General features: G+C 42.7%; 1 protein-coding gene across 8 annotated transcripts in view; it reads left to right on the forward strand.

Annotated features, from left to right (window-relative positions):
* JAKMIP1 (janus kinase and microtubule interacting protein 1) overlaps window positions 1-25,728 on the forward strand; it is a 249,212-nt gene that overhangs the window by 159,853 nt on the left and 63,631 nt on the right. For all 8 annotated transcript variants that reach the window (XM_089677388.1, XM_089677383.1, XM_089677387.1 and 5 more), the window contains exons 9-11: window positions 2,525-2,653; window positions 7,909-8,037; window positions 13,490-13,573. In XM_089677388.1, coding sequence (XP_089533514.1) covers window positions 2,525-2,653; window positions 7,909-8,037; window positions 13,490-13,573 — 342 coding nt within the window. The remainder of the gene's footprint in view (window positions 1-2,524; window positions 2,654-7,908; window positions 8,038-13,489; window positions 13,574-25,728) is intronic.

The raw sequence follows: 25,728 nt of genomic DNA on the forward strand, positions 1-25,728 counted from the left end.
CAGATCTGATCACCTGTGTGAATGAACCTTAATGCTGATCAGGGAAGTATGTCCTCTTAGGGCGACCATCCCAATACATTTTATGAGTACTGGCCCAAGGGCAAATGCCACCTTGCCCTCCAACCGAGTCCTTTCCTGATACAGGCCAATTTTTGCATTGCAATCTTGGGGTAGTCTTCCTCGATTTAGTTACTGCCAGCGATTTACATTTAGAGAATTTCTTCACGACCGCAGCACAGATAGTTAAAATTTCAGTCATTCTCGTCTCCTGCAGACTTGTAATACAACCTCTGTTTAAGGAAGTCAAGGCTTTGTGTATAATGTGAGGTCTGTAGTGTGCTAATTATTGTTTTACTCGGGAGGTAATGACTTTTCCAGTTAGGGTAAGCTCATTATATCATATGGTACCTTGGGACAAAAAGAATACAGTTCTCAAGAGTATACAGTGATGTGTTCCTTTAGAAGCATCTCCCTCTATTTCACAAATTCTTGCTTTCTTTCCACGTTCCCTGTTTTGCTCGTAAATTTCCGTGTGAAGAGTATAAATGCTGCAGCTGCTACAGCCATAACACCCGAACACAACTGATATTTAACTTTGCCAGTTTCTTTGGAGAAAACTTATACTTTCAATCTTTTTTTTTTTTTTTTTTTTTTTCTTTATCGTTGTGTAATTGAGTTTCTTAGAATGTTTTTCTGTTTACTGAAAAGGATCAAAGTTTGAACCCAAATAAGTTTTGAAAGTCAAACCCTTTGGTCCCATTCACTGTAGAAAGCCCGTGTTCCATGCAGGTTTCCTGCACCACATTCAGAACTCACTCTCCTAACGATCTTCAGCTGGTGTCAGTACAATGTTAAAGTCACCCCAAACGCAGATTGCAAATGCAGTGCCTTTTGCGTGCACTGTATCACATGGCACAAAAGTACAATGTGATCTAGTCGCAGTACATTTAGAAAGGAGTGCAGCCCTTTTTTGTCCTTAAATATATTTAATATACAGGGGTTTACATTTCAGCTCTAATATATAACTGTGCCCCCCTCATATAACTCCATCCCTCCCACAGTTTCCCTTCTAAAAGGTTGCTAATATTAAACCAATTGTACAAAAAGCCACTTTTAAATTGTAATCTTTTCAATCAATTTGATTTGTGTGAAAGACCTCATTAAGGAGGAATTAAAGCATGTAAATGTATCAAGCAAATATAGATTTAGATATATATACACTGCTCAAAAAAATTAAAGGAACACTTTTTTAATCAGAGTACAGCATCAAGTCAATTTAAACTCCTGGGATATTGATCTGGTAAGGTAAGTAGCAGAGGAGGTTGTTAATCAGTTTCAGCTGCTTTGGTGTTAATGAAATTAACAACAGGTGCACTAGATGGGCAACAATGAGATCACCCCTAAAACAGAAATGGTTTTACAGGTGGAGCCCACCAACATTTTTCCTCTACTCATCTTTTCTGACTGTTTTTTACTAATTTTGAATTTGGCTAGGGTTAGTGTCACTACTGGTAGCATGAGGTGATACCTGGAGATTACAGAGGTTGCACAGGCAGTCCAACTCCTCCAGGATGGCACATCAATATGTGCCATTGCCAGAAGGTTTGCTGTGTCTCCCAGCACAGTCTCAGGAACATGGAGGAGATTCCAGGAGACAGGCAGTTACTCTAGGACAGGGGTCTCCAAACTATGGCCCTCCAGGTGTTGAGGAACTGCAAGTCCCATGAGGCCTTGCAAGACTCTGACAGCCACAGGCAAGATTCGCAGAGGCATAATGCGACTTTTAGTACTCCCAACAGCTGGAGGGCCATAATCATCACAATTATGACAAATCACGGCTTGAACTATCTTGCTTTGCATGTAATGAGTCTATCTCATATATTAGTTTCACCTTTTTTAGTTGCTTTACTGAAATAAATGAACTTTTGCACGATATTCTAATTTTTCGAGTTTCACCTATAGATAATCCAGCATAATATTTTATGTGTTTATATATTAGTGTTTAGTTCGTTAATCCAAAAAAAAAAATCTGTCAATAACTTAAACAATAAAAAAACTATAGATCCTACGCTAATCAGCTATTAAAAGGTAATTCCACGCAAAGCTAATATTTCAGTTTTTATTTGGTTAATATACTTAATAGTTTCTGAAACCGGGAAAATAAGAGAGAGAGCTTGAGCAACCTTGTCTAAACAGAAGTGAAAACAATCAAAGCACCGAAATGAGTATGGAGAAAGCCATGAACTGTGCACAGTCCACCAGGCAACAGGTCCACCAGACTGCAATACTTAATGCATTTTGTCTCAAGATTTGTAAATTATCATGTCTTTGGACAGTAGAAATCCATTAGGCATATTTCTTTTTAATGTGTCATGAGTTAAGGGGCAAAATTAAGAAATCCAGCAGAATTGGGTGTTAATTATAATTATATATGAATCATTAAGAAATAGATCACTCTGAGGTAACCTTTTAATGTACAGCTGTTTTTTATACCAGAATAATAATATCCATTTTTCTTATTTAGAGGCATGTTGTGGAGACGTTTTTTGGATTTGATGAAGACTCTGTTGATTCAGAAACTTCTTCAGTCACCTCCTATACCACTGATAGAACAGACAGGACGCCTGCAACGCCTGAAGAAGATATTGAAGATGTAAGTTGTATTCCCTTCAGTTCCTGTCACATGTTGTATTGATCTGTTAGGCCCCAACTGCATCAGCATTGGCTTGGCTTGGCACTGCCAACCTCCATCCACTTGGCTTTGATGCTCTCAGGGGCTTTTTTCAGATTTTTAAGTTCCTTCGCACTGGGCTCTGCAAAACTAACAAGCTCAGCCCCATGTCTACAAGTGCCCTCAGTCTGGCCATAGATGGGCAGATATTTCAATTTGTGGTTAAACTAGTATGGCATTCCATGCTTACCACACCACTGTGTCCTGCCTTTGCTTCCTTGAGTTTGTTGGTTCAAGGCTACAGTAAACCCACTGTGCAAGATTTGTTCCCTCTTTTTCTATAGAAAAGGGAAATCTAGCTGTATAGAGGTTTTTCCAAGTTGGAAATTTCTTCATTCAAAATCTTAAATGCCGACATGGAAGAAACCTGTATCACTTTCTAGGTAAAATAGTATAAGCATAAGTATTAGAGCCCCTGCCACAGATTTATTGTCATAAGATTTTATTGCTAGAAAAATCCACTTTCTATAATTGTTCTGAAGACAAAAAATGATGGGACATTAAGAGAGCTGTCATGAGTAAAAGGTAAATCTTCCATTGGGGATGACTGGTCCAATGACAACTGTCTTTTGAGACATTCCCTTCACTTTATATAGACTTCCTCTTGTGCCTCCTGGACAGGAAGTTGAGGGAAATTTCCCCAATGGTACACACAGCAAAAAAATCAACAGACAGGACCATTCCCTACTCTATCTTTCTAAGAGTTTTATACATACATTTTAAGCCCCCTAAAGACCATATAGTCATAAGGAGTGTTTTACCATGAGGCTCTGCATGGCCTGCCTTTTATAAAGAGCTACTAAAAATGCAATATAAACAACCCAGAGTTTTTGTTTTCAAAAGTAAGAGCAACCTAATAGACTTGCACTGAGAGAGAGCAGCAGTACGCACAGTCACTGTGCCACACTACTGAGCCAGCAGCATAGACTGCATGTGTAATAATATCAAATTCAACTGGCTCATGTACTTGCTTAGTTATTTTGTGTACAAACTGTTTATTGAGAAAATATGAAATCAGTACAAAACCATCATGATGGAAGTATACAAAGGCAGAGTAATAGACTGCACATTGCACATCAAGCATAAAAACATTTCTTAAAATAACAAAGATGCGCAATGAGAGCACCAGTATGGGGGTACACTAAAGAGTAATATAAGATTATCAACAGATACCATAGATAAAGGGATAACAAAAATCCATAGCCAGCCATTTTGGGTAAGCACATGTACATCAGTTAAACCTTGAGTTATATCAAAAAGACTGACATTTAGAAATCCAGATACACCATTTAGTAGAGAACCTTGACAGTTTATCTTGTAATGTGTAAAGGATCCTTTCCAGGAAGGCACATGGACAGCATTAAAGGGGAAGTATAGCCGAAACTCTTTTGGCTATACTTCTCCAAAGGATCACAGGAGTGCAGTTTGTTCTGCTCTCCTGTGACCCGTTTTCAGCTGACGATGGACTAAAGCCCGTTGTCGGCTCATGTTACAGAACCGGTCAAAGCGCGGAAATGATCTCAACTATATGCTCAGGATCCATCCCGTTGCATCCACCTAGGTGAGTATGAATGTTTTTTTACAAAGTCCATACTTCTCTTTTAAGGTTAATGGTTGGCCTAAATTTCCGAGGCTATAGACTCCACGCTGGGGTCAACTTCCAGCAGTCCCAGAAAATGTTTGGGGAACTAACTGGGCATCCATGAAAGCACAACTCTAAGACCCCCAGGTATATAGCGTGAAACTTGGAGGGTGTATAATACCATCTGGTCAGTAACTTAACCTCCCTGGCGGTATTGCTGAGTGTAGCTTGGGGTAAAGTTTCAGTACCACAAGCGGTAACCCCGAGCTACACTCGGGAATACCATGCGGCACTGCTCTGGGATCTGTTCTTCTCTTAACGTGTCCTGCGCTCCCGCGATGACCCCCTGGCAGTGTCCCCTGTAATGTCCTCCAGCGGATGCCGGCATCTGTCTTCTGGGTTCCGTCCCCTGTGACGTCGGGACATACAGGGACGGAACTGGCGGGAAATTTGAAAATGACAAAAAGTGAAATTCACTAAAATAACATAGTAAAACATTACTGTATCAAACCATTTCACATACATTTTGTCCCTAGTGCTTTGTCCTGTGCCCTGCCTGCATTTTTACTGCTCTTTCTGCCTGGAAACTGAGAAAAGTCCATGGCATCCAAAAAGCGTCCCTTTTAGGTCAAAATCGGTTTTAGACCAGCTAGAGAACAGAGATAGTAAATTAGAACTACTTGCACAATTGCGTTATAATGATTCGTGGGGAAATTCATCATCGGACACGGAAAACGATTTTGCGAATTTGCTCAGTGATGCGAACTTGGCGCTATATTTCACATTTCAGTGTTTTCGGTTTGATTATATTATTGAATTAAATTTATTATTATATTATTTTTTATGATTATTTATTAAATTATAATTTATGATTTCATGTTTCAAATTTTAACATACCTGGGATGTTTACTAGACTCTTGTTCGGACAGATTTCAGTGAGTTATTCCTAAAAATTACAGGCCTACAATAAAAAAAAATACATATTTCCATGCAAAAAAAGTACCTCTTTGAGCACAGAAATATGGACATAATCAGACCTCTAGGGAGGTTAAAGGCTATCTCTCTGACCGATAATAAATTTGTGCATTTATGTATATTATCTAACATGGTGTCCCAGTCATTGGTGGAAAATTGAGTAGTGTAATCATTCTTTCATTTGGCTACATAAGAGAGTCAGGAAATAGGGTACTAGTGACTGGCCGGTAAAGGTCTGAGATCTAACCTTTCTCCTGGGTACTTGATGAAAGCCGCATTTGATTTTATCACATTAGATTACCTAATGCTGAGCATGCCTATAAAAGTAGAATAAGGTTTTTGTAGTGTTTTTATATAGATGTATGTATTCCCCTCCTGAACTAGTTAAATACATTTTCTGCAGGCTTCAGGCTGTTGCTGCACATGCAGGTTGTATTACCTTGTTTTAGAGCTTACATAGATCTATATAAAAACACTACAAAAATCTATTGTGATCGTTCCCTCATTTCTGTGGTACTCAAAGTACAGGAGATGAACTACAGAAAGGAGAATTCTCAATTTTCAACAATGAGGCAAAGCTGTAATGTAAGATTAATGCCAGACGTTTTAAATAGTAAAAAGTCACTAGAATGGTTATCCCTTCTTAAATGTTTTTTCTTTTTTCCCTCTAGGATAAAATATCACGTGTGTAGCCTCAATGTTAGATTTTCATGGTCACTCCTCCTACCTGTAGTTTTTTTTTTTTTGCACATTTTGTGGGTGGATAACCTAACCCAGGAACCTTATAACTCAAACAGAATTTCTGGACAGCTGCTAGAAAGGTGAATCTATACAGTTTTACATGAAGCCATAGGATGTCCTCCCACAAATACTCTGGTTGGAAGTGACTTATGTAGCGACCTCCAACCCCAGCAGTTTCAGTGATACAAGGAACAAAATACAGTTGGGTCCCTGAAGTGTAATTTTTAGATATTAAAACTGAATTGACACCATCGGCTTTCCCCACTTAAAAAGGGTCTCCTTAAAGGAGATGTATAGCCAAAGCTCTTTTGGCTGTACTTCTCCTATGGATCACAGCAGTGCTGATCGTTCTGCAGTCCTGTGACTTGTTTTCAGCTGACAGCGGGCTGAAGTCACTCAGCTGGTCCAGGCTGGGGAACTACTTCAAAGTTGGGATGCACCCCAGAGTCTGGAGTGGTACCTGGCTCCGCCTTTCAACGATCCGCTGACCGCTTGAGCTAGCCGCTCCCTTCCCCCTCCAAAGCCCAGCGTTCCAGTGAGTGCTGGGGGGCAGAGCAGACATCAGTGACTGACAGTCCCACTCGCTGCTCACGGCGGCTGTTAGAACTCGCCGATCAGCGGTCATGTGATTGCTGGGTTCTCACACTTAGAGCCGGCGGGGGACAGATCAGACCGATGCTGCATCCACTTCTCTTTCGACACCTTTAAAGCTACAAGTGTGCAGGTCAAGATTCTGCTGTGACCAGAATCTTGTTCTAAAGTAGTAAGACTTGCTAACCATTGTTCTTTATGGTGGTAAGAGCTTCAGAGAGGCCGTGTTTAGTAAGCCAGGTCGGGATTTAGGAGGGGAATTGCAAGGCCTGTTTGAATGCTGTTATCCACAGTACCAAGCTCCAAATTTGCTTTTAAATGAAAGTTATCACACATGTTCATACTGTGTTAGCTGTGCTGTCAGAATAAAATGTGTAGACAAGTGTTTCTTAACGGTTTTATCACAGAGAAACCCCCAAAACAATTTTCAGGACTCATGGAACGCTTACTAAATCCAATTCTTCAGGGTTCAAATGGAAATATGCCCTGTATTGGTGCCCAAGAGGAAGAATTCAACCCTTACAGTGATGGTCAGAATGCCACACTTAAGACAACTAAAAAGATCATTGGTGTCATGCTGTTGGCTCTGCCTAGTCTTGTTGGCCCTGAAACTATGCAGGCACCGTCAAATAGGAGGTCAATCCGCTATAGGTCAAAGATTCCTTAGCAACCTTTTTAGGAACCCTAGGGTTCCATGGTTGAGAATGGCTGGCTGGTGTAGAGACTACAGAGAATGTAACCTGTCAATTCACAACAAATTAATTCAGCCGAACAAGTATTTGCACTGTTTGAACAGTATGTGAAATCCTCAGTACAGCTCAATGGCAGAGTGACAGTGCATGTACCCACCCCTTGTCATATAAAACAAATCTGAATCTAAGCCTGTTTAAAAAATATATATATATAATTGTGTTTGTTTATGGACCTGCGAGGTGCAGGTCATAATTTAGCAACATGCAGTGTTCCTAAATGGGATGAAGACCAAGGCTGTAATACCATCACCTATTTTACACAGGACAATTACTTGCTTTCTTGGTCCTAACTTGGTTTAATATGTTCTGATAATGTGTAAATAATTTTGCATGAGATGAATATTCCCTCCAATAATTGGAAGAGCGTGCAGTCAATGATTATACAGGGAAAAACTGCCTGTTTGCCTCTTCCACCTATAGGCACATGCTTCCTGTGCCTAATTGTTAAATTAGTCCAGATAATAAGGAAAAGTGAAACATTTTCATTTCATGAACCTGTAAGTAAAACAAGGTGAAATGTTTGTTTCCTCTTCAAGAGCACCCCCAAAGAGGAGGCTGATTTAAGGTTTCGTCAGCTGACACGCGAGTACCAAGCGCTACAGAGAGCCTATGCCTTACTCCAAGAGCAAGTAGGGGGAACATTGGATGCAGAACGAGAAGCAAGGGTATGTTTGTTTGGACTGAACTTTTCTGCTTTTGAATTATTGAATGTTTATTACTTGTTTCTGTATTGCCCCTTTTACATGGGGCGGATATATCAGCAGATCCACTTTCCCAGTGGGGGATCTGCCCGCTGAGCAAGTGGATAACAGGTCTGTGTCTGCTCCACTTATGCAGAGTCCTTTTTTGGGCTTTCGGATGGAAACAGACCGCCTGTCCTCCAGACCGATGGGGAAACGATCCCTATCCATCTGTTTTTAGCAGAGTGATTTGGATGCAGGTGGGTGTAAATGGACATATGTCTCTTTACACCTGCCGCTCCAGAGAGAGCAATGAAGCGTCAGATCGGGTTTGCTTGAAAAACAAAAAGGTGGACCCGAACGATCCACTCATGTGAAAGGTGCCTAAAACACAACCATATTATCAATTCTTATTACCCAGTAAAGGAACAGTTGATGTTTTAAAGCCACCCCGTTGCTTAAAACGATACAGTAATAATGCTTCAATGCTCACTTCATACTCGCCTGTCATGGCTTCCATCTAGTGGGTATAGTGCATTTCTCTCTGAAAATCTGAGTAAAATGGGTCTTTCTAGACATAGAAGAACAACAGTACTTTGATTAAAAAGCTGATTGGAGAGGGGAAAATATATAAAGAAGTGCAGAAACTGATAGGCAGCTAAAATGATTTCAAATGCTTTAAAATGGCAACCAAAACCAAAAAGACGTGGAAGAAAACGTAATACTACCATTTGAATGGATCAAAGACTAGCCATACACATTGAACACATTGACTGGCCTAAAGAGAAATGTTGCAACATTTTGTGGACTGATGAAAGTAAAATTGTTTTTGGGTCTAGGGGCCGCAGTTTGTCAGACGATCCCCAAACACTGAATTCAAGCCACAGTACACTGTGAAGACAGTGAAGCTTGGTTGCGCAATCATCATGATATGGGGAAGTTTCTCATACTATGGTGTTGGACCTATTTATCGCATACCAGGGATCATGCATCAGTTTGAAGAGGTCACGTTGCCTTATGCCGAAGAGGAAATGCCCTTGATATGGGTGTTTCAACAAGACAATGACCCCAAACACAACAGTAAGTGAGCAGCACCTTGGTTCCAGACCAACAAGATTAACATTATGGAGCGGCCAGCTCAATCCCTGGACCTTAATAAATAGAAAACTTGTAGGGTGACATAAAAAAATGTTGTTCCTGTGGTAAAACAGAGAAACGCAAAGAAATTGTGGCATGTAGTGTAATGATCCTGGGCTGGAATACCTGGAGGGAAAGGTGGGAAGGGAGGGAGGGAGGGAGGGAAAGGTGGGAAGGGAGGGGAACGGTGGGAGGGGTGGAAGAAAGGAAGGGATGGAAGGAAGGCAGGGAGGGTGGGTGGGGTGGGAAGGGAGGGGTGGAAGAAAGGAAGGGATGGAAGGAAAGCAGGGAGGGTGGGTGGAGGTGGAAAGGAAGGTGGGAAGGGAGGGAACGGTGGGAAGGGAGGGAGGGGTGGAAGAAAGGAAGGAAGGGATGGAAGGAAGGCAGGGACGGTGGGTGGGGTGGAAGGAAGAGGTGGGAAGGAGGGGATGGAAAGGAAGGGAGGGAGAGAGGGAGGTAAGGAAGGTGTGGAGGAAGGAAGGGGTGGGTGGAAGGAAGGAAGGGGTGAGTGGAAGGGAGAGGGGGAGGGGTGGGTGCAAGGAAGGAAGGGTGGAGTGAAGGAAGGGAGAAAGGGAGGGGTGGAAGAAAGGCAGAGACGGAGGGGTGGGAGGAAAGGGAGGGTGGAATTGACGAGTGGGAGGAAGGTAAGGGAGGAATGGAAAGAAGGAAGGGAGGGGTGGAAAGAAGGATGGGAGAGGTGGAAAGAAGGGAGGGGTGGAGGGAAAGAAAGGAGGGTGGAAAGAAAGAAGGGAGGGAAGGAGCGGAGGGTGGAAGGAAGGGATGGAAGGAAGGGAGGGGTGTAGGGAAGGCAGAGATGGAGAGGTGGGAGGAAGGGATGGGTGGAAAGAAGGATGGGAGAGGTGGAAAGAAGGGAGGGAAGAATCGGAGGGGTGGGGAGGGAAGAATCAGAGGGGTGGGTGGAAGGAAGGAAGGTGGGGGTGGAAGGAAGGGAGAGGTGGGGGGGTGGAAGGAAGGTGTGAAGGAAGGTGGAAGGAAAGGAGGGGTGGGGGAGGTGGAAGGTAGGGAGGGCTTTGGAAGGAAGGGAGGTGGGACGTCACATGCTCAGTCAGATGCATCAGGGCTGTCCACTGGTCTGTATACAATTTCCTCCCTTCCTCCCTCCCTTCCTCCCTCCCTTCCTCCCTCCCTCCCTTCCTCCCTCCCTCCCTTCCCCCCTTTCCCTCCCTCCCTCCCTTCCCACCTTTCCCTCCCTCCCTCCCTTCCCACCTTTCCCTCCCTCCCTTCCCACCTTTCCCTTCCCACCTTTCCCTTCCCACCTTTCCCTTCCCACCTTTCCCTTCCCACCTTTCCCTCCCTTCCCACCTTTCCCTCCCTTCCCACCTTTCCCTTCCCATCTTTCCCTCCCTCCCTCCCTCCCTTCCTCCCTCCCTTCCTCCCTCCCTCCCTTCCTCCCTCCCTTCCTCCCTCCCTCCCTTCCTCCCTTCCTCCCTCCCTCCCTTCCTCCCTCCCTTCCCACCTTTCCCTCCCTCCCTCCCTCCCTTCCCACCTTTCCCTCCCTCCCTTCCCACCTTTCCCTCCCTTCCTTCCCACCTTTCCCTCCCTTCCCACCTTTCCCTCCCCACCTTTCCCTCCCTTCCTCCCTCCCCCTCCCACCGTTCCCTCCCTTCCCACCTTTCCCTCCCTCCCTCCCTTCCCACCTTTCCCTCCCTCCCTCCCTTCCCACCTTTCCCTCCAGGTATTCCAGCCCAGGATCATTGCACTACATGCCACAATTTCTTTGCGTTTCTCTGTTTTACCACAGGAACAGCATTTTTTATGTCACCCTACAAGTTTTCTATAGATTAAGGTCCAGGGATTGAGCTGGCCGCTCCATAATGTTAATCTTGTTGGTCTGGAACCAAGGTGCTGCTCACTTACTGTTGTGTTTGGGGTCGTTGTCTTGTTGAAACACCCATATCAAGGGCATTTCCTCTTCAGCATTAGGCAACGAGACCTCTTCAAACTGATCCATGATCCCTGGTATGCGATAAATAGGCCCAACACCGTAGTATGAGAAACATCCCCATATCATGATGCTTGCACTACAAAGCTTCACTGTCTTCACAGTGTACTGTGGCTTAAATTCAGTGTTTGGGGGTCGTCTGACAAACTGCGGCCCCTAGACCCAAAAATATTTGTGTTTGGGGTCATTGTCTTGTTGAAACACCCATATCAAGGGCATTTCCTCTTCGGCATAAGGCAATGTGACCTCTTCAAACTGATGCATGATCCCTGGTATGCGATAAATAGGTCCAACACCGTAGTATGAGAAACTTCCCCATATCATGATGATTGCGCAACCATGCTTCACTGTCTTCACAGTGTACTGTGGCTTGAATTCAGTGTTTGGGGATCGTCTGACAAACTGTGGCCCCTAGACCCAAAAACAATTTTACTTTCATCAGTCCACAAAATGTTGCAACATTTCTCTTTAGGCCAGTCAATGTGTTCAATGTGTATGGCTAGTCTTTGATCCATTCAAATGGTAGTATTACGTTTTCTTCCACGTCTTTCTGGTTTTGGTTGCAATTTTAAAACATTTGAAATCGTTTTAGCTGAGCAGCATCAGTTTCTGCACTTCTTTATATGTTTTCCCCTCTCCAATCAGCTTTTTAATCAAAGTACTGTTGTTCTTCTATGTCTAGAAAGACCCATTTTACTCAGATTTTCAGGGAGAAATGCACTATACACAGCATGTGCAACATTTGCTGCCTTTGTCCTTAAATAAGGACCAGCTGTTTTTTCACAGTCTGAATGAACTCACTAATTGAACTCCATACTTTTTTCTTTTTTTTTTTTTTTTTTCATATGCCCCTTTCAATGAATGATTCAGTTACTCAGAATCAGCAGCATGCATGTCATTATTGTTGGGTCTGTTGGTTTTCTACTACTCTGCTACACCTACTAGTAAATTATTTCCCATGTAGAAATATAATTTATTACAAAAACAGTGATTGATCTGGTAAGTGATGTTGGACTGCTATTATTTTGAACACAACTGTATATGATGCTAGGTCCACTTTAACTTACAAAATTCAGCTTGATGTTTGTGTAACCATATTTGGACTGCAGTTATCTGCTCAGCAAGATTTATGCTTTGAGCCATCTGAAAAACAGGCAATAACATCTGGTAAGTTTTATTTGGATTGGGAGGAGTCTGCAAATATGAAGTTACAACTATTGTGGTGGAAGAAGACACTAAGGCCCCTTTCAGACGGGGTGGATTCATCAGTGTGATCCATCTGCTCAGTGGTGGATCTCTCCGCTGATCCCCGCTGAGCAGGCAGATGACAGGTCTTCGTCCACTTTGCTGCTGTAGAATGGACACAGACACGGCCTGTTGAGTTCAATGGGACGGTCTGATGGAAATGGACCGCCTGTCCATTTCCACCAGATTGTCATTTGATTCGATCCGCTGGATGGGTGGGGAACAGATCCCCATCCATCTGTTTTTGGCGTACAAGATCGAATCAAATGCCGGTGGGTGTCAGCTGACATCCACTGATCCATAGAAGTCTATGGATGGACTGATTGGATCCGCCTGAAAAACGGACAGGCAGACCCCATCGGTCTGCTTGTGAGAAAGTGGCCTTACTCTGGACCTTTAAGTGATGTTTATTTTAATGCTGGATTCACTCACACGATTTATTATGATCTGTGAGCACTTTTTATTCTGTATTTTAGCTGTTTTGGTAATTTTGTGGTTCTATCACAGCGCTACTAGTGACTATTACAATTGGTTGTTTTGATTGCACTTGATTTATGGGATATATAGTAGCAGAAGTGTACTAGTACACATTTTTATTTATTTTTTTGCTTTATACATATTTTTTTTTCTTAAATATATATATCACTTTTTGGTGTATTTTCATCCAGTAGAGCGGTGTAGGGACTTATAGAAATAAAAATTGTATATTTGTAGAAAGGTCCCTAAGATTAAATATTACATGTTATTTATAGGAAGCAGTCAAGATAGAATTAATAGCTCACCATTGCTGACTTACTTAAAATGCAAGCTTTAGGGTCTTTCATGAATATCCTGGTATCACTTCTTAATGATCTGTTGCCCCGAAATAAACCATGCTTGTCAGGTGTTGGAAAGTATGATATGCTTGATTCAGGTCAATGACCACTAGGCAGTGAAGTCACAATATATATGAAAGGCCCAGAACTCACACTTGCTAAAATGTTAGCTACAGCAGCTCATATACAGTATTGCTTTCCAGACAGACTTCCTTTAATGTCTGTGCCAATTTAGTGTATATAGAGTTAATTGCTGATCGATTTTCATCCTCTGCAGACTCGGGAACAGCTCCAGGCTGATCTGCTGCGATGTCAGGCCAAAATTGAAGACTTGGAGAATTCTCTGTGTGATAAAGGACAGGTAAAGCTTGCACAGAATCCTCTCCAGCCTGTGTCTGTTCTGCTCGGCAGTATGCTTTCTGCTCTCATAGCTTGGTGGTGGGCTTTGTATTTGAAACATTTATGACTTGCTTGTTTGCATTTCTTCTTTCAATAAAATGCAGGTTTGTAACAGTAATTCATATGATCCTACAATATACAATAATGGACATAATAAAAGTATCTCTGCAAAAGATTGTAACTATAATAAAATGCAGTAGCCTATAACCTCAAATCAGAATTCATCTTTTGACAATATCACGAAATACGGCAATATAATTTGTTGTCATGGATTACTAAAAATGAAACGTACTGCCCAGTGGCGGACTGATCATTTGAAAACTCGGGCACTGCCCGAGGGCCCGGGGTCAGTAAGGGGCCCCATGAGATGCCCCTGGTACCTTTTTCATAGGCTTTTTTGACTTTGGGCAAGGACACAGGGGCCCCATGATCCCCTATTGCCCGGGGGCCCCATGAGTTGTCAGTCCGCCCCTGGTACTGCCTCAATAAAAGAAAACAAAATTGAAAGGAAAAAAAAAAAGCGTCCGATTCAAAATCGTCCACATTTTTGAATCGGATTTTTTTCAGCCAGGTATTGCTGTAGTGCCAGACTACCCTTTTTGTTTGTAATCTAATGAGCTCTAAACACTTGCTTCTGATACTGGAGAGGAATTTCTAAACACACTCTCTGTAGGCATCTTGTCCCCGTCTACAAAAAGCTTCATGTACAAAAACAAAAAAACTGTATTAAAATGTTCTCAGTTACCCATCAGGTTTAAACCTGCTTTGGAAGCTTAAGTGCGGTTGGAGAAGAAGCAGAGAGGGAGAGAGAAATGACACAACGCAGGCTTCAGAGAAAGTTCTCCCAGTAATCCTCTGAGTGCTCCTGAGTTCTGGCCTCTGTGGATTGCAGTTAACACAATCAGTGGCATTTGCTGGCTAAGATTAGACATCACTGAACAGTTAAAACACCACTAATGCCCATTAAGTTCAGCATCTCGCAACCCCTACAGCTTTGACTCAAAGAAAGGCAAAATAAAACCCCCTTTGCAACTACTTAACTTTTCTGGGGTTGCTCTTTGCATAAGCTTGGTTTTTTTACTGTCGGAGTGCAGTTATCCTCAGAAACTCTGCATCTATCTTTTCCATTAGACCCCTTTCACATGGGCGTTCCGTATGTCCATTTTTCCGTTTACGGATGAGAAACGGACCCATTTTTTTTCTATGGACTTGCGGATGTAAACGGAGGAACATCTTTTTACATCCGTTAATATCCACATCCGTTTTTTTGAATGGAAGAAAACCCTATTTTTCATCCGCAAAAACCCCCGGTATGGACAAAAAAAGGATGTAAATGGATCTAAACGTATGAAAAACAGATGGAAAACCGAATGTAAACGGATGTAAACTCATCCATTTTTTTCTTTGAAAAAACGTGCCTAAACTGACGAAAAAAAAAACAGAACACCCCTGTGAAAGGACCCTTATGTTGTGATGATTACAGCAGCCAGAGATTTGTTTTTATTTTTACCGGATTGTTGGCTGCTCAGCTATCACATACTGATGACGAGGATTTACCACACATCTTCTTTGTCCAGGTGTATTAAGCATATGGAAGCAGGATGACACCTTTAAAAGACAGCGTTTTTAAAAATAGTTTTGTTCCGATTACTCCGTGAGTACATGTGATGATAATAAGTCTATAATTTCTTATCTTAATCCTACAGCACAGGACACAGGGCTTGTATTCATAGACCATGGGTTATATGCAGGCAACTTTCAGGAGATTGAACACTGGCAAAAAACTTGCTGGGGCCACCTATAATGCACGCTCATTAAACTCCACCCTCTCTGAGAGATTCCAGTTTTAATGTGTTAGGCACTCACCTTGGCACAAAGTGCAACACCTGTAGCTAGCCGTAGGGTGCTATATGGGTCCAGGGCCATGGATTATCACTTTAGTTTCTAAACCTTGATGGCCCCTTCAGGGTATGCCCATTGTGACAAGCAAAGCCTGGACCGCTAATGAGCCCTGGGACATGGATAAGGTACGACAGTGTTTCCCTGAATTTCGGGACCAGTTCCTGGCCAGTATTAGACAACCTGCAGTACTTGGGATACAGTACATGCACATAGAGGAATGGGGAGTTAGGCAGGCCATAGACTGTGATTTTCTTTCCTGCAACACAGTCAGTGTTGATGGGGGAATCCCTCCCTTGGGGCTATTGTGTTCACCTGACGGGTACGCCATCCCTGCCAGGAGAACACGATTATTGCTAGCGACTATAGCCACTGGCAATAATTGCATGTAAAAATCCAACATGCTGATTGTATCCAAATCGTACAATAATCTAATTGGTTACAATCAGACTGTCTATAGATGGTTTTGATCAGCAGGGATCGGCCGACATTTGAACCATCTATGGCCAGCTTTATTCACTTTATTGTGTTACTCCACATTGTGATTGACTGTAATGTTTTTGGTGCAGTAAGTAATATCTAATTAATGTTAAACTTGGTGGGTTGTGATGATGATATTGTGATAACTCGTCTTCTTACTGATGGACTGCCACCCACCATATTCGCTGAAAATGCACACAGCATGTTTCTTGTACTTCCTGCTGCCTTCCGCAACAGAGACAGTGACAGGAATATGCTCAGCACCTGGGTTATCATGGCTCTTGCATTCTATATTAGTAATACCCCATACCTTCCGCCAGGGGCGGACCAAGCATTTGGAAACTCAGGGACTGCCCTAGGGCCCGGGGTCAGTAGGGGGCCCCATGAGATGCCCCTGGTACCTTTTTCATAGGCTTTTTTGAGTTTGGGCAAGGACACAGGGGCCCCATGATCCTCTATTGCCCAGGTGTCCCATGAGTTGTCAGTCTGCCCCTGCCTTCCGCATTTTATTTCATGAGTACCCCACCGGGGATCCCCTCACAAAGCAGTAGTAAAATCTTTAAAAAAAAAAAAAAAGTTTCCCCATGCAACGCAAAGGTATAATGTGCTAGTATGCATCGCATATTAGCACATTATGAAGGACAGGCCTTAAAATGAAGCCTTCCAGCGGCATGCTGTCACCGCTGCAGAGGTTTCCGTCTTTACCCGGTCTTCCTTCCAAGTTCGCAGGCTGCGGCCACTGAATGGCCGAACCGTGATGACGTCACTCCCATGCATGCGTGCAGGAGTCTCGGCCGCAGCCCACAGCTCTAAAGGAACGGCACAGGCATGCTGTTCCCCCACAGCACATGTGTCGGTGACATCACCGGCTGCTGCTCGCTAGAATATCTCCTAAACGGTTCACATTTAGGAGATATTAATTTTACCTTAAGGTAAACTCTTTGATAAGCTTACCGGTAGATAGAAGTAAGCAATGAGAGTTTACTACCACTTTAAGCAGTAGCAGATCACAGGCACATGGGAGCTGGGACAAAAGGATACGATTTCCCTACAATTTCCATTTAATCAGTACAGTTTTCGCCCGAAAATACAATACAAATACATTACAGTACATCATATCACTTACAAATTTTTAGTCTGTTCTAAGAGAATTTTCGTAACTTCAGTAACCTTTTCTTTATCGATATTGAGACTACCAATGTCTTATTATGACACCACCACTCATATAACTCCATCTCCTTTTCAGATGCACACCATATGGCCTACCTGCAAAAGCATGTTTCTCTGCTACAGCCTGAACTATTCAGAAAACTTTTGGCATTTCTTGAATCTTTGGTTTCCAGGCCCAAAAATGCTACACTTTCTTTTTCCTCCCTGACTTTGTTCGTGATTCAGAGTTGGTATCTACAAACTTGTTTGAGGATGAAATGGAAGAAAGAGATGGGGAAGCAGATACTGTAATGGAAGTTACAGAGAATATTTCAACCAATGCATTTTATGAGCCACATATGCTATTGCTTCTTGATATCTTGATAGATCCTTTCCACTATTGACTCCCTGATTGGCACGGTGCAGATGAGGCTTTGCCTAGCAGCACCTGATTCTTCACAGCCAAAGCAAGCCTCTATGGGCAGTAAGAGATTAGCAAAATCAAATTAATACTATACCTATCCATTTCCAAATTGAATGTTCAGTACATGAGGACTGGCCTAATTCTGAAAAGATATTCACCAATCCTAAGCTTTTTGCTAAAGTGTATCCTATGGAAAAGGAATCTAATAAAAAATCGGCTTTTCTGGTAGAATTTCCTGCCATTTCTGTTCTCGGTAAACATTTTACAGTTCCTGTTCGGTATGTTGATAGATGTTCCGAAGCCTCTTAAGGCTAAGGTCACACCTATGCAGTTTGCATTTGATCCATTTCTGCAGTGCGTTTGGTGTTTTTTCACATGCGTTTTTGCCACGATTTTGATGCGTTTTTTTTTTCTCCTTGTTGCTAGGCAAATTAAAACACAAATAGCATCAAAAATGCACTACATGCTTTTCTACAGCGTCTCCATTGAAGTCTATAGAACCAAAAACGCAATGTTGACCCTTTCCAAAAAAGGCACCGGGTGAAAATGCAGAGATGTGAACCTGTAACATAGGAAATCATGTTAAATGGACTGCTGTGTGTTTCTGGAAAATGCATAGGTGTGAACCTAGGCTAAAGGCCTCCTTTGCCCTTGCAGGTCCAGACCTGCAAAGAGCATTGCTGCCCTGTCTATTTGCCAGACTATTGCTCACTGGACAAAATTGAGACCATCAGCCTATCTTAAATTACCCTATCCTCATAGAACAACTGCAGCTGATGCCCTTGGCCTTATTGCTTTGTATTGATGCTATAGAGAATGTACCTTACCAAGTCTTTATAATGTCTCCTTTGCATGTTTGCAGGATTTTGTGTTTAATAACTTTGTCTGCTGATCCTGTTTGTGGGATGAACTTTACACACCTACCATTTCACAGTGAACACCTATTTGAGAAATGCCTTGATAATTTTATCACTGGAATCACTGGGGAAAATCTGCTCTTACCTGACAAGGAAAACCTGAGTCTCTAACTCATGTGGCTATTACCTCTACTGACCAAAAGGAGTCTTTTCCATCTCCCCAGTTGTCAACTGCAAAACCAAGGCTTAGTACTTCCTTTTGTCACAAGCCTTGGACTCCCAAGCCTGCCCAGAAGCCCTGCTCATAACCAAGGGACACCTTCACTCCTTGGAGTGGGGAACTTCTATGGCGTTTGTGCTAGTCTGGGTCCAAAACATCCCTGACCTGTGTGTTCAATTTGTGGTCTCAAAGGGGTACAAAACAGAATTTCTATCTCTGCACCTCCTACCCTCCAAACTGACTGTATTGGCTAGAAAACAAGCATATTGTGCCAGCTTCAGTCACAAGGAGGGGTTGGACTAGTTTCTGATATTTTTATTCAAACCTATGCATACCCACCAATCCAATTGGGGGCATCCAAACCATATTGAACTTGAAATCTCTAAACAGATTTTTTTCAGATATCAAATATCTGTATGCTTGCACTGATTATTGCTCTTCTGCAGACTCAGGGCATTCAAGTTACAGGTACTTGGACAACCTTCTGCTGAAGGATTCCTCATTTTTAACTTTGTCTGACAACTCCTAAGGGATAATTCTGTACGTTTTGCTAGTTAATCAACTTTTCAAAGTCTTCTCTTCAGACCTCACTAAAATACCTGGTTTTAATCTTGGACACAAAAAAATTGCCTCCTTAGGGTCCCACACATGAACCATCAGATCCAAAAGGCACCCCTCAGTTCACTTCATGAGGGATCTAACCGTAATAGTAGCCTCTAATTCCAGGCCTAATGGTAGCCCCTTTGCCCACTTTCAGTCCAGGTTGCCTAAATTCCCCATGTTGTCAAACGAAAAGATTCACTCTGTGGTTTGTCCACAGGTGTGTTTCTGAGCTGGCAGTCCTTTCTTGTAAAGAGTCTTTTCTTGTATTGCCCAAGGACAAAGTGGTATTTCTTCTACCCAGGTGGTCTTTCCTTTCCACCTGTATGATGAAATTGGGCCCTTCTTCCTCTGCCCTGCTCCAAAACACATCAAGGAAATTTCCCTACACTGCTTGAATGTTGTCAAAAGAGTTTATTGTTGTTGTTTTTTTTCCCTGTGGGCCCTTGTAGAAGAGATCCTGCCTCCTGCTACACCATTGCCAGGTGGATCAGTCAACTTATTTTCAGTGCTTGCATTCTTCTTTCCCTGTCAGAGTTCATTCTACCAGGTCTATTGATGTCTAATTTGGCTTTCTAACGTCAAACATATGCATCCCAGGTTTGCAAAACCGCAACTTGGTCCTCTGTTTACATGTTCTCTATTTTTACCAGGTGGATGTTCAGGCCTTAGCTGTTGCAAAGATCTATGGCTTTTGTTTGGAAAACATTTTTATTTTTTATTTTTGCTTTACCTGTGGGCTTTAGTAGAAGACATGCTGCCTCTCGATCCACCATTGTCAGGCAGATCATACAACTTATTTGTAGGGCTTGTGCCCTTAAAGGGCTCTCTTTTCCCTCTCAGAGTTCATTACACAATGTCTGTTGTGTCTGATGGCCTTTCTAGTATCAAATATCTGTATTCCAGATTTGCAGGACCGCCACCTGATCTTCGGTTCACATGTTCTCCAGCTTTAACCAGGTGGATGTTCAGACCTTGGCTGATGCCAGCTTCATCTGCAAGGAGTTTTGAAACTGTCATCTGCATTTCTTTGGCTTGATTTTGTGGCCCTGTTGGCAGTTCTGTTTGCTTTATTGTTACCCACCCCTCAGTTTATTTTGGCGGGACTTCCCATGGTCTGAGCATAAAAGTATTAAAACATATTGTACAGGATGGGTCCTGGACAGACACTGTATTAGGCCTATAATTGGGTTGTGGTCCCTTAAAGGGGATGATTTGTGTACAGTTGGTGTACTCAGGGGTTCTCATCCATGCAGGATGAGATGTTCCAGGGTAGTCCAATCAGAGAGGAGTGGACTCACAGTCCACTCTAAATTGATTATTCCTGATTTGGAACCCAGAGTTTGGATGTTCAGAGAGATATTTGGGTGGGAAAGCACCTCCAGCCCTGATTATGGGAACACGGAGTTAAACCTTCAAGTGTATGGAGAGCTGCACGTCTGCTGGGATCTGCCTAAAAGTAATCAGATTAGACTTGTGTGGCGGATACACCAGTGGCGTATTTACCACAAGTCAAACAAGGCACTTGCCTAGGGTGGCATTTTTAAGGGGAGCAGCACCTCCCCCCAGGAGAAGGGATGAAAGAAGGGACACGTACACCATGGGAACCAGGTGGGATCTGAAAGAGGGTGTGGACTGCTTGATGGTGTATGTAGAGCCTGACTCTCCTTGCCAGGGATGCTCGGAGCTGTGAAGATGAGTGTCTCTCTATCGCCGGGGAGTGGGGGGAGTGAAAGGCTCTCCCTGGTGGGGGGCAGGGATGTTTTTGGTCAATGTCAGGTTCTCTCCACGTAAGAGGGAAGGGGAGGTTGTGTTGGTCGGTGTCCGTGGGGGCAGACAATTTTTGTGTTGCCTAGGGCAGCACAAAACCTAAATACATTACTGGGTTACACTGTTAATCTTACTTTGTGCTGAAGATAAGTGGACTTTTATTTTTGTCATTTTTCTGGAATTAAGCCATTTTCGTTTGCTACTGAAAGCAGTGTTTTGTTTGCCTCTAGAAAAATAAGCACTTTCTGTTTATTTAAAGGATAAGTTCACCTTTATACAAAAAATAATAAATGCACATTTTAGCAGGTAAAAAAATGTGCATTTATTATTTTTTTTTGTTGCAGGAGCCTGTAAACCATTGCACCAGCGATCAGCAGATCTTTACGTATATTAGTATGCTCTCAGGTGTCCTGCAGATCTGTCAGTATTGTACTGTCAGTAAGGAATGTATGGGCAAGCTGACAGGAAGATTCAATGAACTATCACAGGGTTCCACAGCGCCATGATAGTTTGAGAACTACAAGCTGACAGCCACTAAGGCTGCCAGGACTTGTGGTTTCTCATTCACAGAACACCGTAAATGAGCGACACGGCCGGTTGGGCAGAGCCACGCACGGCCACATTTCTTTTCAATTTGACAGCTAGCGGGGGGGGGGGGGGGTGAAGATCCCTGCTAGCTGTCAAAGCGGGGGAGCGAGGGCCGGTCTGATCATAACATGATACACCCATGAATATGGGTGTAACATGTCATGAAATGTCAACTTACCCTTTAAAAACAGTTTAGCATGTGGTCCTGGAGCACTACTACAGTTGCTAATACCCCTGAACTTTACAATATCTAAACCCAAGAACAAAAATGAACATATTGTAGCTTACCTGTACTCCTGTCCTTAGATGTGATGTCTGCCTTTGCATTTTATATATTCTTTATTTATGGTATCCAGCATCTATGTACATCCAAAGTGCGATGACAAAACCAAACATAGTTCCATACATTAGCATCTTAAAGAAATAGTTACGTCTGAATGAACTTACAGAAATGCAGATATAGAATAAGTGTAGTGCAATATCGTGAAATAAGTCAATCAACCTTTTTTGTCTGTGTTTTATTTCTTTCCATTTTTTTCTAGTGTCTAGTGGTCTTGTCACTAGCACATTTTCTGTACAAGGTTGACAACATTTACTCATTCTGTTGCATGTCCCGATGTCAAGACTTCAGAACACCTCTCCCTCTTCTCCATGACATAGGGAGAGGTGTACTGTAGTCCACAGAGATAGCTGGAACAACAGATAACAAAACTCAATGGAATTATTAACAGATCAAAATAGAGCAAATAACAGAAGTTCATTGTCAAGGTTTACTTACATTTTAAACTACTGAATCTATCTTTAATTGTTAATTTTTTGTTATGTGCATGGCCAGCATAACAGCAAGCAACAAAAAATCTTAATGTAAAATCATATGCCTTTTGAAGCTTTATTAATGTGTATATATGTCATTTAAAGATTCCCTACATTTTAGTTTTTAACAACTTTGACTTGGTCAGATATCCGTGTAACGGGGATCAGGGCGATGCCAAATTAAAAAAAAAAACCAGCTTGGCTTCCCTGCTCTCTTTAGTGCATCATTGAACTATGTCAGTGATCTTTTTACATAGGTAGAGCAGCACACTTACAGAACTCCAGGATAGGCACATGTTAAAGTACGAGAGGCATGAAGATTATTACTTGGATCTTGTGCTTTGTGTATCTCTCCAGATATGTACAGTATACCAGCAGGAGCTTCATGTAATAGACTGGTCACTGCTGCTCTCTCTCTATATGCAGAGTGACTGGTCTTCTATCCGTTCTTCCCTAATTCGCAGTCAGCCTAGAGAGGAAGGGCCTTTTGGGTCCCTTCACTCAACTCTGCTCCCTGCACAGGCTATGCACAGCACAGTAATATCGCTGCTACTTTTAAAAGGTAATAACTTGATTTGAAAAGTCGTTTTGTGCACCCAGAGTGGATTTACTTCTCTTGTGGTTATTTGGAATAATAGTATTACATGAAAGTTTTTGTGCCCCGAGTTCAACTTTAATACAAAGTTAGGAATATAACAACTCTGTTCTTGCTCTCTAAATACAGATTAATATTTAAACCAGAGTTCCTGACCTGTAAAAAGCTTTTTTCTCTCTCTCTCTTTTATTGATACTTTACTCTTAACTAAATGACCTTGCTTAGGACATGAGTTTTACTCCTTAAGGCTAGGTTCACATCTCCGCGTTCCTGCGGGCCACGTTTTGCGTGGTTCAAGAGTCCATTCATTTGAATGGACTCCTGTCCCTTGGGACATGCAGGTAAGAAGTCCCTGCACTTCTTCGGAAAACGCAGCCCGAACGTGAACCTCGGTTCCCAGTACAGTTGCGATTTCCAGTGCAGGTGGCGTGGCATTAGAATGAATGGCAGCCGCCCACGGGTCCGCATTCTTTTGTGCGGGTGGTGCGGCTGCACGGATTTTTGTGCGGATCCACCCGCACAGATGTGAACCAGGGGTTAACATTACTATGGTATCAGGACTTCTAGATTACTTGGCCTGTTAGGTCACTGCAGCTGATCATTGATAGATCTGTGTGCCAGTTCAAGGGACATAACAGTCTTGTGTGGAACCAATCAAAGCTGAGATACACAGTAACTGGAAGCATATGAAATGCATTTATTAATGTGGGATTTGTTGGGAAATAACTGAAGTCTGAAAACAACTTGCAGACTTGAAAAACTTGTATTAAGTGCTGCAGAATAGTTATTATTTTTGCATACTTTGTGTTTGCCAAGATAGTGCCCTACATTGCCAGGCCTGAATGGGGTGGATACATTATTTACCACCTATGGAGCATTTTATCAGTTTGTACTGGGGAAGAGGATATGGAGGCAGCTATATCTGGATGATCTTTTGCTGTGAGCCTGCCTAATAAACTCCACTGGGTTGATTTACTAAAGGCAGATTTGTTGTTTGGTCTCAGTGAAGGGTGGAGGCAGTTTGGATAGACATGCTGGCAGTCTCTGGTCAGTGTTGAGGCCTGGTGGCCAGCCCTTTTGTGATTAGCTAGCAATTGGAAAGCACGGTATATTCAGCTGTATGGTGGAAGCTGGGTTTGCCCATTTGAGCCTGTAGCTGTTAATGAGCCCTATGTATTTTTTCCAGACTTCTAAAGACATTAGGAGTACACATTATTATCTTTTTGATCATCATCAGGAACATCCCAAGGAGTGCTTATGACCCTCACTTTATACAACTAAGCACTGTTTATTAAAGTCCAACCCTTTGATATACTTGCAGTCGATACTAGTAGTTCATCTAAAGCGTGGATCCTGAGGAAGCTAATGCAGCGAAATGTGTGGATCCTATACACTTATTGTGCATCTTACTGCTATATGAATGTAACCACATGCTAATGTCATCTTTAAAGACCATTTGGTTTCAAAATGTGAAGTGTGACTTTGTTTTTTTAATGATGAACCAATAAAAGTATATCTATTTTTTATTACTGTTGTTCAATATGATAGTACAGATTTATCCTCCCGGCAGCTGATACATACAAAGTCCCATTTTCACTGGAGGTAGAACAGGACCACCCGGTTTGACCGAATGCAACTGTACACTCTGGTTTTTTGTTTTCTGGTCTAGACATATGTTTGGATGGTGCCAGGCCGGTGGTACTTACCGTATATTAAATTCCAGACCCATCTTCCATCTTATAGATACAATAAAGGCAAATATACTGTGCACTGCAAGTGCACTTGCTCCAGAGCTTAGTGAATGAGGTAAAGCTTCACTTTGCAAAGAAAACCCAATCACATACAAGGAAAATTAAAAAACAAAAAAAACAAAGCATTTTTGCTTTCACTTGATTGGGTGATAGAAATCAGCAGAGCTTTACCTCAGATCTGGAGCAACTGCACTTGCAGTGCACAGTCTATTTGCCTTTAGTAAATCAACCCGCATGTAGTGCAAAGAGCTTCGGTACAGAGCCCATCCTGGTGCATTGAGCCACATGCTGCTGGCATGAAATGTGTGTTCTGACCTTTCTCACCCATTGGTAAGCTTTATATGTTCATGAGTTAATTTCCCAGCAGGACACCACCTACCTGGAAGGTGAATGCAGCATTTTCATCTATCAACCTGTAGGACTCCAATTTTCTTCTAGTTACTATAAATCAACCTCAGTGTGTATTTGATAGTGGGGGAGTGGGGACTCTGAATTAAATGAAGAGGTGGGGGAAGCGATGACTCTGATTAAAAAGCAGGAGGACTGAGGACAATAATTTGAAAGGATGGAGTGTGAGCAGAGGACTTTAATGTGAAAGGGGGAAGGGGTGAGTGGGGACTCCAATGTGAAAGGGGGGGCAGGTACTGAGGACTCTGTTGTAAAAGGGGGGATAGACTGAGGACTTTGATGTGACAGTTGAGGGGATTGAGCACTCTAATTTTAAAAGGGGGACTGAGCATTCTAATGTGCTTTGGGGGGGACGAGGAGTAAGGACTCTGATTTAAATGGGGAAGGGCAGTAATGACTGATTTAACAGGGGGAGGACTGTGATGTGAAGTGTGTGTGTGTGTGCGCGTGTGGGGGGGGGGTTGCTTTCTGAGGACTCCGATGTGAAAGGAGAGCTTTTGATTTGATGGGGACCCCATTTGTGACTGGAGTACCTCAAGATTTTGGATACTGTTATAGGGTGC

Source organism: Staurois parvus, unplaced genomic scaffold (genome assembly GCF_062004578.1).
Source record: "Staurois parvus isolate SC_StPar_1 unplaced genomic scaffold, SC_StPar_1.0 ptg000186l, whole genome shotgun sequence".
Taxonomy (NCBI): Eukaryota; Metazoa; Chordata; class Amphibia; order Anura; family Ranidae; genus Staurois; species Staurois parvus.